The sequence below is a fragment of the Chaetura pelagica genome, unplaced genomic scaffold (genome assembly GCF_000747805.2).
Source record: "Chaetura pelagica isolate M959 unplaced genomic scaffold, ChaPel_1.0 scaffold436, whole genome shotgun sequence".
NCBI lineage: Eukaryota > Metazoa > Chordata > Aves > Apodiformes > Apodidae > Chaetura > Chaetura pelagica.
Window position 1 is genome coordinate 3,776,361 of NW_009953651.1, and position 13,671 is coordinate 3,790,031.

At 39.2% G+C, this 13,671-nt stretch overlaps 1 protein-coding gene across 1 annotated transcript in view; it reads left to right on the top strand.

Moving 5' to 3' along the window:
- Positions 1-558: 558 nt before the first annotated feature.
- Positions 559-13,671, top strand: part of MGEA5 (meningioma expressed antigen 5 (hyaluronidase)) — a 19,004-nt gene continuing 5,891 nt past the window's right edge. The window contains exons 1-10 of the mRNA XM_010000076.1: positions 559-773; positions 1,972-2,102; positions 3,656-3,827; positions 4,862-4,960; positions 5,132-5,416; positions 5,967-6,125; positions 7,339-7,949; positions 8,331-8,505; positions 12,007-12,092; positions 12,957-13,061. Of these exons, the coding sequence (XP_009998378.1) occupies positions 737-773; positions 1,972-2,102; positions 3,656-3,827; positions 4,862-4,960; positions 5,132-5,416; positions 5,967-6,125; positions 7,339-7,949; positions 8,331-8,505; positions 12,007-12,092; positions 12,957-13,061 (1,860 nt within the window). The 5' untranslated portion in view covers positions 559-736. The remainder of the gene's footprint in view (positions 774-1,971; positions 2,103-3,655; positions 3,828-4,861; positions 4,961-5,131; positions 5,417-5,966; positions 6,126-7,338; positions 7,950-8,330; positions 8,506-12,006; positions 12,093-12,956; positions 13,062-13,671) is intronic.

The window sequence follows — 13,671 nt, forward strand, 5'->3', positions numbered from 1 at the left end:
AAGGGCATATGTTCAGGATTACATTTTGGATTCTGAAAATTATTTGCTTCAGTAGCCAACATTATAAGAGCTTGGATCATAAGAAATAATTAAAATTGTATTTAAATTTTGGATCAGTTTAGGTTATTACACTTTCCTAATGCTGTCCAGCATTAGGATTAGCTAGATTTTTTTTTTCTCCTTTCTGGTTTTGGAAGCTTTTTGATGAATGTAGCAGCAGCAGAAGAGAAACAGGAGTTGTAATATAATGTTTCGTGGAGCAGGCGTAATCTAACATCTAACTGGATACTTTTAATCTTGTTTCCTGTAGGATTTTATGGAAGACCTTGGGTTATGGAGCAAAGAAAAGAACTTTTTAGAAGGCAAGTCATGCTTCCTCTTACTGCAGCACATTCCGTCACAATATGATCATAATCTTCCACTTAAGCCTGAAGAGAAGTATTGTTCTAACCTAGGGCAGCTTTTTGCCTAATACCAGTATTTTTGGGGGTTCATTCACCTTACCTTATTGCCTAAACTGGATTTGTCCAATATCAGCTGTGCGTAAAGTTATCGTGTCTTAATAGTATAACACAATGTTCAATGAAGAAAAAAAGAATTAGATCAAGTAAAACATAGAATTCCTAAATTGATAGACTATTTTCCCAATGAAGGATTATTTTCCTGTGTTTATAGACTTCAGAAGTGGGGATTAAATACATACCTGTATGCTCCAAAGGATGACTACAAGCACAGGATGTTCTGGCGAGAAATGTACTCTGTGGAGGAAGCGGGTAATTGTCTTTATTTCCCCTCTGTGTTTTCTATAAGTAGACTTTTGAATTAATTGACCATTGCTACATATGCTTAGGTGCATTTAATCACAGTAGCTATTTCCAAAGGTGAGTGGAGACTTGTTCTTAATACCCTGCAGCTGTATTACGTGGATCTCTCATACAAGCATGGCTTTACCTCTTTTTACTATATACATCTGCAGACGATTTCTAAAACTGCTTTTAGGTTTGTCTTACGAGATTTATTTTTACCAGGGAAAGTTATTCCTCTGTCTCTTGAACATCTGGACTGTATTTTGAAGTAGAAATTATTTGCTTCAGAAAAGATAGATGAGCAGATAGCATTCCCTTTTGCATGATTCATTCAGTTCTTCTCTCAACAAAGCTAGTACCAGCTAGAAAAGAAGCTTCTGACTTTTTAGTCAGAACAGAGAAGACATGTTTAAGCTGGTGTGAGGCTTTTTATCCATCTCTGGCACTTATGGGCTCTACAGTGTTTATTGCCCTGTGGGGATTATAATTTTCCTTGGATGAGGGGAAAAATTATACTCGCTTGAAATTAAATAATCCATCTTGGAGGCTACTTCGGAGCACTGCAGAAATGTAATCTAAGGGGTACTGCAAAATAATTGTCAGTAACAATAAAGATTGTTAAATATTCTAAAAATAATTCTCTTTCATCATATGGAAGATTATATTTGGAATTTGTTTCTTAAAGCAACTACTTCTGCACAGTGATATTAAAAAAGCATTTTTGCTTGTGCCCTAAACTTCAGTCATGTGAGTAGTAGGTGAATGTGTCATGCATGGTGCTGTTACTACATTGAATTGTCTCTTAGTATGTGTGACAAAAGTGGGAAAAGTGAGTCATAATTCCAGAAGTGTGGGTGTGCATACTGTAGAAACAGACTACAACCACATTTGTCTTGCACCATTGAGATAAAGATAATTCTTTATATTTTAAAAAATTGTAATATGGAAAATAACAATGCAAGGACAGTTATATTTATTTTAGCATAATTTCTGAGAACTCTTCCAAGTAATTTGGAGCTCTTTTCTGTGCTAGTTTTAAGAAATGCTAGCAAATTTTTATTTTATTATGGTAGCAGGTGTATCTGCATTTTATAATTTACTTAAGATTTCTGAGACTTCTTTTTAATTGTTGAATTATTCTGAAATATTTGGATTTGATTTACAGAGCAGCTAATGACTCTAATATCAGCTGCACGAGAACACGAAATAGAGTTCATCTATGCAATCTCACCTGGACTTGATATCACTTTCTCCAATCCTAAAGAGGTATCCACATTGAAACGCAAGCTGGATCAGGTAGGTGTGACAGTTTCCACAGTTGCAGTGCTACTTAATTTGAAAACGTCATTACCTTGCTCACTCTCACAGTTTTTCACTAGTTCTTGAATGTTTTCAGCACTAGTGTTAGGTTTTTTGGTGTCTCTGAACACTTCCAGTGGAAGTCATAGAATCATAGAGTGGTTGAGGTTGGAAGGGACCTTAAAAATCATCAGGTTACAACCTCCCTGCTGTGAGCAGGGACACCTCACACTAGTCAAGGCTGCACAAAATCCCATCCATCCTGGCCTTAAACACCTCCAGGGAGGTGGCTTTCACAACCTCCCTAGGCAACCTATTCCAGCACCTTACTACACTCATGGTGAAGAATGTCTTCCTGATGTCTAAATCTCCCCTCTTTCAGTTTCAAATCATTACCCCTTGTCCTATCACTAACCTCTCTGGTGAAAAGCCCCTCCACAGCTTTCCTGTAGGCCCCCTTCAAGTACTAGAAGGCTCCTAAAAGGTCTCCCTGGAGCCTTCTCTTCTCCAGGCTGAACAGCCCCAGCTCTCAGCTTGTCTTCATAGCAGATGTGCTCCAGCCTTTTGATCATCTTTGTGGCCCTTGTCAGAGAAAACTGATTAAAAAAAGTCAGAACCTCAGTGTTCTCAATATCCTGTGTAGCTAGGTCTCCCATTTCCTTCAGGAGAGGGCCTACATTTTCCTTGGTCGTCCTTTTATCCCCAGCATACCTATAGATGCTTTTCTTATGGCTCTTTAGATCCCTGTCGAGATGTAATTCTGTCTGGGATTTGATTCTCCTAACCCAATCCCTAGCTGCTCGGACAATCTCTCTGTAATCCTCCCAGGGTACCTGCCCTAGCTTTGACCCTCTCTGTGCTTCCTTCTTAAGTTTGAGCTTTTCTAAGAGCTGTTTACTCATCCACGCAAGCCTCCTGGAGGTTTTACCTGACTTTCTCTTAGTTGGAATGCATCACTCTTGGGCCTGGAAAAGGTGATCCTTAAATATCAGACAGCTTTTTTGGACCCCTGTTTGCTTCAGGATATTATCCGGAGACTTCGGGTTGCATTGCAGAAGTGGCTGGGGATCATCTAGATTTAAAAAAAAAAAAAGTCTCCTATTGGATTCTAAAGGCTGTTCTTGGGTCTTTATCTTCAGAGTACTTTAGGGCCTTGAAATCAAGATGTATTTCTAAAGCAAGAGCTCTTTATCCACAGTAAACCCCTTCAGAGGCAGATGTGACATACACATCTTTGTTTTCCTGACTGACTCCTTTCTTTTGTCCAGAAGCTATTACAGCATTAGCATTTTTCCAGATGTATGTCCTATGACATCAGCTTTGGATTGTTAAAACTGGAACCAATTGCACACCTTCAGAGGTCTAATCTTTGAGAGGAGCAGAGCAGTGAGTCAGAAATAGGCATTCACTGCCACCAAAGTTTGTCTTGCCTCCCCTGCCTTCTCTCCCTCACTACTGTACCTTTTCCTTATAAAAATTCCGTGGGTTGATTTTAAAAAAGCTTTAAGAATTAAAAAAAATTAACATTTTCCTCTTGTCTCTTGTATTAGGTTTCCCAGTTTGGCTGCAGATCTTTTGCACTGCTGTTTGATGATATTGATCACAACATGTGTGCAGCAGACAAAGAAGTTTTCAGTTCCTTTGCTCATGCTCAAGTCTCAATCACAAATGAAATTTATCAATATCTAGGAGAACCAGACACATTCCTTTTCTGTCCTACAGGTAAAATGATATTAATAATTTAGATCAGCTTTAAAGGAAGGGGCATATTATCTTACTGGTTGAAACACTGGTTTAATATTTACTCACTGCTGTAAGGAATATTTTGAGGTTGTTGAAATGAACTTACTTACAAGGAAGTGTTTAAGTAATTAAAATATGTGCAGAGGTTTTGCCAAATCTACACATCTCTTGACAGGTTTAATGCCAAGCAAAGAAGGCGACTTGGTAAAATGATCCAAGAGGTTTAAACTGAAAATTAGATTAAAGGAAAGCTGCTATTTGACTTGTACCAAAGTGTTTTTGCTTCTAACTCTGGCTAGCTGTGACTTTGTTAGAATCGCTTTAAAATAGAGGTACATCACAGCCTGTGCTCACTTGGTACCTGTTTTTAATACAATTATCCACTTTTACTATTCACAGAGGTGCTTTATTTATTTTTTCACTGAAAAATAAGATGATTTGCACATGGGTCCAATCACTAGTTTTTTTAAAATTGCAAGTGTCCTCTTATACCTGCAAGAATATTGTACGGGAGAGAGAATTACTATGTTCAGTAGTATGGATTGTTGCAAAGAAGATGGAATTCAGTAGCAGTGTTATCATCATTGTTAATTTGTTTGTTCCCTTACACTGTAGTAGTTTGGTTCTGTTGCACACCTCCTCTTTAACTTAAAGACGTGTTCTGGTGTTAATGTTTTAGGTATTTGCACTTCATAATCACTCTTGGGGTTTCTATTTCTCTTGCATATTGTCTGCTGTAGCCTGCCCTTCTATTTATGGACTCCTAGTTTTTTTCTGAATTTTGACATTTGAGCTATTTTAAATAAACTTTCTACCTTTCCTTTTTTATCTTTATATGAAGTATCATTCATTATGTCCTTTTCATTTATACTATAGACTTTGGGGCATTTCTTGATTAATTTTATAGACTTTTCTCAGATGGTGGTGTTCTGTCAGTGTGTTTGTGGGACAGTTGGGTATGATGTCACACATGGGCACCCTTGCTATGAGCAACATTCTCTTTTCCTGTACAGAGTACTGTGGAACTTTCTGTTATCCTAATGTTGCCCAGTCGCCGTATTTACGAACTGTAGGAGAAAAGCTGCTCCCTGGCATTGAGGTGTTGTGGACAGGTAAAAATTGTTTGTTTGGGTGTTTGCTGGGTTGTGTTTTTTTTTTTAATTCCCTACTTGTCTTAAAAATTATTTCTCATAAGTATTTAGTAAAATAAGCTGTCCAGCTGCTTTGGGAGTGAATCTTTAAAAGTATGCCAAGCTCTCTGATTATCCTGTTTTTCCTTTTAGGTCCAAAAGTTGTATCCAAAGACATTCCAGTAGAATCCATTGAAGAAGTATCTAAGATCATCAGGAGAGCACCAGTTATCTGGGATAATATTCATGCTAATGATTATGATCAAAAGCGACTTTTTCTTGGGCCTTACAAAGGTCGGTCAACTGAGCTTATCCCTCGACTGAAGGGAGTTCTGACCAATCCAAACTGTGAATTTGAAGCCAACTATGTTGCTATTCACACGCTTGCAACCTGGTACAAGTCTAACATGAATGGTGTGAGAAAAGATGTGGTGATGAGTAAGTATTCGTACCTGTTTGTTGGGATCTATGCTTAACCATACAAGGCATACTGATTTTTGCTTTGTTTAATAATTGTAGCCTTTCCTTATCAATCTTCTTTCCAAGGTCACCTAGATTTTTCTGTCCCATAAGTAAATGGCAATTGTCTGAAAGATAAGAAGTATCTAGATTGTTTTATTGACTTCCTGGGTAGTATCTGTAGCACATGCTATCAGAGAATTTCTTATGTCTTGAGACATATCTATGGTTGTATAAAAAAGCACTCTAAGCAGGCAGTTTAAGCTCCCAAATTTTATGTCTTTGGATTTGATTTCATTGGAATAGAAGCAGTTCAGATCAGAAAAGAGGCTCTGAGTGCCAGAATGTCTAGTTTCTCTACACTGTTTGTGTTGACACTGATGGTGACCATAGTTTTCCATTTTGTTTAGTTAGAATGTAATGCTTTGTCCTTCTTCAAAGTAAGGCTTTTGAATGCCTTGTCTAACATGATTTTTCTTTTATTTTAAAAGAAACTTGCCTGATAACTTTTTAAAACTTCTCTCTGTAGCTGATACTGAAGACAGTACAGTTTCTATCCAGATTAAATTGGAAAATGAGGGGAGCGATGAAGATATTGAAACAGATGTTCTCTACAGCCCACAAATGGCCCTGAAGTTGGCCTTAACAGAATGGTTGCAGGAATTTGGGGTACCTCAGCAATACAGCAGTGAGTTTGATTTGCTATTGTTCTGGGGTTGGCAGAATATGTGGTTAAATGTTCAGTACTTGCATTTAGATTAAAACTATTTTACAGATCTTGGAAATCTGTATACTTTTCAGTTTGAATTGCTAATGGAGGAAATTTTATTAAAGGTAGAAGAATGCTTGGCATTCTGTAGTGTGCCTGTAGTGCCCTGACTGATCAGCAGAAGCAACCTTGACATGTGATCCTTTGACAGGATAGAGTCTGCATCTTGCTAGTCCCAGTTGTTTCTAGGCTTCTATGGGACCTGAGAGAATAGGAATAGTCTTTTCTGAAGTGGGTCTTAGATGATTATAAACATTAGTTCTGCCCCAGAAGACCCTCTGTTGTTCCAGTGGTTTTAAGATAGCTTGATTTTTCTGAGTTTCTGTCTGCAGAAACCAGCTGGGTTTCTTTCAACTTTGTACACCTTTCTTGTAGCAATGGAAGCTTGGGATCTGAGGTAAAATCTGTTCTTCTCAAATGTGGGTTTGAGGTGGTCGAAGTGCCCTTTTCTGATAACTGGTGGTGGAATGGAAGAACTTCTCCCAACTCTGCTTTGGTGCAGCTACCTTTTTGACCTGTTGGAGAGTTTTGAATCTCAGCTACAGCAAAAACATTGGGAGAGGAGTAGTAATTAAGGTGTCATCTTCCTCCATTCTCACCAAACAGTTTATGTTGGAAGGAACCTCCTGACATTGCCTGGTCTAACACCTCTTACTCAGGCAGGGTGAGTTTAGAGAAGTTTGCCCAAGACTGTCCACTCAGGTTTTGAGTATCTCCCTTTTTCCTAGGTTAGACATTTTTGCAAATGATGAAGTATTTAAGTTTATTTTGAAGTGTGCTCTATATCCAATTAAGAAATTTCCTCTGCATCAACTGATTTTAAAAAAAGTTAACTTTGAGAGCTTTTTATTCTGATGGCATAGTCAGAAATGCTGCTGGCAGCACACAAGTATTAACTAATTTTTCCAACATTTTTTCTCATCCTGTCTTTGCTTATCAGTTATGTGGGGGGGAAACTTGCCAGAAGATTAAGTCTCTAATTAGAATTACAATGACAAAAATGAACAGGCAAAATGCCAGAAGGAAGATGCACTTATCAGATGCCATGGCATCCATGGTTTTCAGAAGTGCCTGATTTGTACCTTAGTTGGCAGATACTGAAAACCCTTAACTTGCTTTTTCTTATTCTCAGGTAGGCAAGTGGCCCACAGTGGTGCTAAAACTACTGTAGGGGATGTGGGGCCTCTGGTGGCACCATCCTCTTTAAATGCAGCAACTGTGGTTACCACAGTTTACCAAGAACCCATCATGAGTCAGGGGGCAGCCCTGAGCAGCGAGTCACCAGCCCTGGGGAAGGAGGAGGAGAAGAAGCAATCTGATGAGGAACCAATGGATATGGTGGTGGAAAAACAAGATGATACAGACAAGAATGCTAATCAGATACTGACAGATATTGCCGAAGCCAAGATGGCAGAGGAGTTGAAGCCAATGGATACCGATAAGGAGAGTATAGCTGAATCAAAGTCCCCAGAGATGTCTATGCAGGAAGACTCTGGTAGCGACGTTGCCCCTATGCAGACTGATGAGCAAATTAACAAAGAACAGTTTGTGCCTGGGCCAAATGAAAAGCCTCTCTACACAGTAGAACCAGTGACATTAGAGGACTTGCAGCTTCTCGCTGACTTGTTTTACCTTCCTTATGAACATGGGCCCAAAGGTGCACAGATGCTGAGAGAATTCCAGTGGCTCAGAGCAAATAGCAGTGTTGTCAGTGTTAATTGCAAAGGAAAGGATGCTGAAAAAGTGAGTGTGAATCTTGTTTCCTTTTCAATGAAAATTCTGAGCAGTGTTATCTCTTCTCTGTAGTAGAGACTGGTGTTCAGCTTCCTAAAAGCTGAAAGGTAGTGTGTAACTACCCTCAGATCACAGTAGTTTTTATTCCTTCAGTGGAATCTACTGGTTTAAGCCCTGTTTTAGTGCCACGAAGGCAGTCTGGTGACTGTGTTTGACCAGTGATCCCCACATTGGCCTCACTTCTAACAGCCATAGAGAGTACCTGTGAGTCATGTGTGATGTGGTAGTCTTCATGTGTGAAGTAATGAATTGTATTATCCTCCTCCATATGTAGAATACATTTCTAGAATGATGTGTTTGATCTTGTGGGTGTTTTGCCTCCATTCTTAGATAGAAGAATGGCGTAACCGAGCAGCCAAGTTTGAAGAGATGTGCAGCTTGGTGATGGGGATGTTCACTCGTCTCTCCAATTGTGCCAACAGAACAATTCTTTATGACATGTACTCCTACGTCTGGGATATCAAGAGTATTATGTCAATGGTGAAATCTTTTGTGCAGTGGTTAGGTAGGTGCATTGGGAGCCATTATAATCCCAGATAGTGTATTTTTTTGTTTGTTTTTAATTAGCCCACGGGGAAAACAAAATAGTAGGCAAATGTGTTTTCTTGGACATGGGGTCTCGTTTGACCCTCTTTTAAAGGTTTTCCTGTCTCACTATTTGAAGCAATGCTTGCTGTGAATTTGCTTTAGTATTGTAAGGAGCCTGCTGGATGTTTAAGATTGGAGACCTTGATTTTCTTCTTGGGCTAATGAAACTTGAATCTCAGCTGACACGTAAGTGTTGACTTTAACTTACTCTTGACTGAATGCACACTGGACTCTATGCCATGTAACTCCTTGGATACCCTGGTGTAAGATTGGAAATGACACTACGAAATGTGACCACATCAGCCATCTGCTGCTTGCTCTGTCTTGATAACATTCTTGCTGTCTTCAACAGAAGAATTGCAGAAGCGACCTTTCAATGGGCCTGGCCAAGAGGAAGCTGATCCTCCCGGCCCTGTGCGCATGCGAGCTTTAGCGTAAGGCTATTCTGGTGCAAAGTAATTTCCTTTAAAGGTTTCCAAATTATTTATTTTTTTAAATCATTTTTTGATAAGGGGTGGAAATTATGGAGCTCTCTAAACATATAGTCTGAGACTTAAACTGATCTTGAAACAGGTTGTTTTTTGGGTTTTTTTCCTTCTGGTTTTTTTAATGTGTGGCTTTTTGGGTTTTTTTGTTGTGTTTTTTGTTTTGTTTTTTCCTGAAAGATTTTTGGCGATCCTAAGAGGGCAGATAGCACCAGCATGGCCTGGGTAATTCTAGTGACCTCATTTCACTTCCAGGTTTCAATAAGGAATATGCTGTGGACTTGCTTGATGATATACACAGCAGGCAGCAAAGCTGGTGGTCTCACGTCACACTTTTTGTAGCTGTCGCAAACCTCACAGTGGTCAACCATTACACAGCCTTGTTCTAATCCTAGTGTTTGGATTGTCTTTAAATGATACTCTTAAACACTGGCAGGTTTAAGCAGGGACAGACAGAGAAGGCCTGTTATGTCATCGAGTCAGTCCATGCTCAACAACTTTTTCTATGCTTTGTGCTTATTAAATATCCCTATATGGTTGATAAAGAAGAGCTTTTAAGACTGCTTTCTGTGAAGTACGGAGAAGAAAACTAGCTTGGGAAGAAATCTGCAGCATTATAGTATGTTAACAACTCTGCCTGATGCTGTTTAAAAACTTTAGTCTTGTGCAATTTCAAGACCAGCATGACACAACTCCCCCAGCTTTACTGTCCTTGCTGAATGTTGACCTTTAGGTAGAAAGAATGCTCACTTTTTGAATCTGTTTAAAGCTTCAGGCCAAAGCTGTAGAAGAGAGCAGCAATTCTTGTAATTTCTGAATATTGAGGACCCAACTGAAGACTACATTTTAGAATTGTCATTCTACCTACTGATTTCAGCTGAAATGGTCTTCAGTTTTCAATGTCCCTGTAAAGTTCAGTTCACATCTTTAAATGCATCCAGTATTTTGAATAGTTCACATTAGAAGCCAGCTCTGGTACTGTTCTGTTCTGGTACTCAAACTAGTATTACATGAGAAATTAATTTTAAGTGTTTTTGACAGTTTAACGCTCATATGCTAATGTTTCTTCCGTGAGAAGGGATGCTTTTGTTTTCAGCTTGCATTTTATCACTAATGTGAATATAGAGCAAAGGTTTTTGATAAAAGGCGTAATTATGTAAAGCTAGTAAGTACGTTACAAATCCAAACAAATTAGTTTTCACAATGGTGTGCTCAATGGTCCACTGAATGTTCACTTTCTTCACCTCTCCTCCCAAGTCCAGCTAGCATTCAGTCCCTTAAATTAGTGTGGCTGTACAGTACTATGGATTACTAATGACTTCTATTGTCTTCTTCCCCATTGTGTACAGATGGGAGAACCCTCAGCACAAGTTTCTACTGCTATTGGATGGACAGCGCCAGATGTTCACAGCGCGTCGTCATTAATTAATTAAAATGGAAAGGTTTTGTCTGTGAGGCAGCTCAGATAGATTAGGTGTGCAATAGGCATGAACTGAAGTCACATTTGCGCAGCGACCAAGGCATTAACTATGTTTTTCATTTATACAGCTCTTCATTCACACAGCTCTTTATTGTAATAATTGGAAGTGCTAGTTAAGTTGTAGTCTCAAAGGACAGACAGACACTGTCTTCCAAGTTACTGACTAAACCTCATTGTGATGGGTATCTTTTTGAGTGAGAATTCTCAAATGTGGGGGTAAACCAAATTCAAATTCTTATGCTTTGATTGTTTTTGGAATTTATCGTATGTAGGGTAGTTTGTATTTAACATATTCCTAAACTGTCATAAATGTCAAACTTGGCACACTTTGGGACTCTCTGACTAGCACAACATACTTGCCTGTACTGATCTGAGACTGTTACTTGAACAGGAGGTATATTGGTGTCCACAAAAGGAAAAAGTATTTGCGCTGCTCATCTTGTCAGAAAACTAGGCAGGTCATTGAAATCTCCACCCAAGTTACCATGCCTTTTTTTTTTTTTTTTTACCTACGTAATTGTTATTTGTGTTGATTGTTGAAGGCTGTAGTGCCTTGCTGGCAGAACAGTATTTAAAGTTAAACAGCTATTGGAAGTTTCTTTTCTAAAGCTGAGTAAACTAAAGCTGAGTGCTTCAGTGGGCCTGTTGTGGCTGACTGATTAGCAGGGACCCTAATGTATCTGATATGCTTGAGGAAGACAAAAATAAGGATGCTGAAAGCAAAACTGTTATCTGTCGCCGACAGGGTGTACTGCTTAAATTGTGAGCTAACTCAGTTAACGCCATGTAGCTTTTTAATTTGCCAGCAGCATAGTGAAGGTACAGCCTGGGTTATGTAAATCTGCATATTCTCATGCCAGAATATGGTTTCATACCTGTCCTGACTGCCTGAACTATTCTGGACTGTTTGCAAATATTGCCAGTCCTAGTTTTCTGACAAGATTAGAAACAATCATTACTAAAATGTGACTTCAGAAAGGTCCATTTTTTTTCAAGGGGCTGTGATAATGGCATTTGTTTAATCTCAAATTTATTTTAGTAGCTATTGAGCCATGTAGCTTCCAAGATGTCGTCTTTTCATAGATAAAGTGCATGTTTCTGCCACAAATATACAAAAAAAAAAGAAAGTACAAAATATCTGGGAAGCTTATATAATCGCACTTGGCACCATTCTTGTGCCTTCTGGTCTGGAATTGAGGTGTTATTTGAGTCATCTCACCTGTTTTTAGATTAGTTGATTATAGGCAATAACAATTTTGGCATACTGCCAATTAGCACGCAAGCACAAAGTGTTTATAAATAATACATTATTACAGCCTCAGCCCCCCAGCCCTGGATTCTAGCTCAGTTAGAGAGTTTTTTCCACAAGTGTGTGTTTAGCTTTTTGGACATGTTAGACACCCAGGAAATCCCCCTTCTCGTAACATTCTCCGCTTGGATCTGATCTCAACAGGGTGTCGTAGTCAATCTTCAGCACAGTTCTTAAGTGGAGACCAAGAACCCTGGGCCTTTAGAGGTGGTCTAGCAGGAGAGTTCCAGGTATCAATATGACTTCACAACTGAATGACATTTTCTTTGTTTTATGAGAAACCTTTTGTTGCACATCAGAGGTCTGGAAGGATTGGTCTGCCGAAGGCTTTCTGGTCCAAAGCCCATTAGCCCTACATCTTAGTTTAAAATAATTTTCCTCCCCTCTCTACAGTAATTTCTCAAGGAGATGCTGCCTGTCCCACGCGCATGCGAAGCGCCGCGACTTTAGTTGTACATTTCACATTGTTTCTTTGCAGGTCGCACAGCATTTTTATCTGCGCCCGCAATTGCACAATACGCGCACGCTTGTCTGCCGTTGGGAATTCCATGAGCAAAAGCCATAGTCTTCCAAATTTTTATTCCTCTCTAAATAAAGCTGTACTGTGCTTTGTTGCAACAAATTGGCAGATGTTCTTAAGTTGCTGTTTATACCATGTTCAGATTTGTTCATGGATTTTTCAGACGCTGTACTTTTCCCCCCTCACAGGTGCTCTGCGCGCGCAGCAAATTGAATCAGCGCATTGCTTTTGGGATAAAGCGTCTCCTCTGGCCAGTTAACCCTCTTCAGACCAAACCTTTCCTCCTGACATTCTATGTTCTTATACAGAGACAGTGTAGATATGATTGGTAAAAAGTAGTATAAAGCAGATAAGATTAACAGACTCTTAATGTGCTGTTTCAACTGCATATTTTAAAACACCAATTGGATATTTTCTATTCAAATAAGGTCTTTGCATTTGTAAAGCATACCAACCCCACCTTCTTCTGGGGTGCCTGCAAGTAGCAAATGTTAATTTGGGAGTCTGCAGTGCACACCCAAGAGTGATAGGTTTTGTTGTTCATACAGTCATATTAAGTATTTTGTTTTCACAGCGTTTGCTGCCTATTGATGGGGCAAATGACCTCTTTTTTCAACCACCTCCATTAACACCCACTTCCAAAGTGTACACCATACGACCCTACTTTCCTAAAGATGAGGTAACTGCTTTTGATGTTTGTCACTGTTGTTGTTAGTGGTGTGTTTCCTTTTTTGGCAACACTGGTTACTGCTGAGTCCCTTCATCCCCTAATGAAGAGGATGAAAAGGCAATGAAATAGATGTCCCAGTATCTTGGGCAAGGCACAAATGCAAGCTTAGAGGAAAACTGAAGTTAAGTTATTTGCCTGTGTTTCATCAATATGCTGTGCAACAATACATGAACACCCACATCTTGATTTCCAGTCTCCCACCCCACCATCTTTTTAAATCTGCAAGTATTTTGCCTGTCTCTGAAAGGCAAGTTACTTGGTTGTGGCTGGTAGAGGAATTCTTGCAGCGGGGACAAATGCCATGCATTAACTTTAGCAGTGGGTGTGTATAGCTGTTGACTCACAGCTATATAGGCAAAGTGTTGGTACCATGTCTCAAAATGCAGCTGCATGGTGTGGTCCTTCAGCTATACTTACTGTTTAAATTTTGTGAACTTCTTGGTTTGATTTTGAAAGAATGGTTGTTCCATCTACTTTGGTACTTTGGTTTGATACTCTGAAACCAGGAATTTTGTGTTCATCATCATTGATTAGAATTTTTTTCCTATTTTTTTCCTGC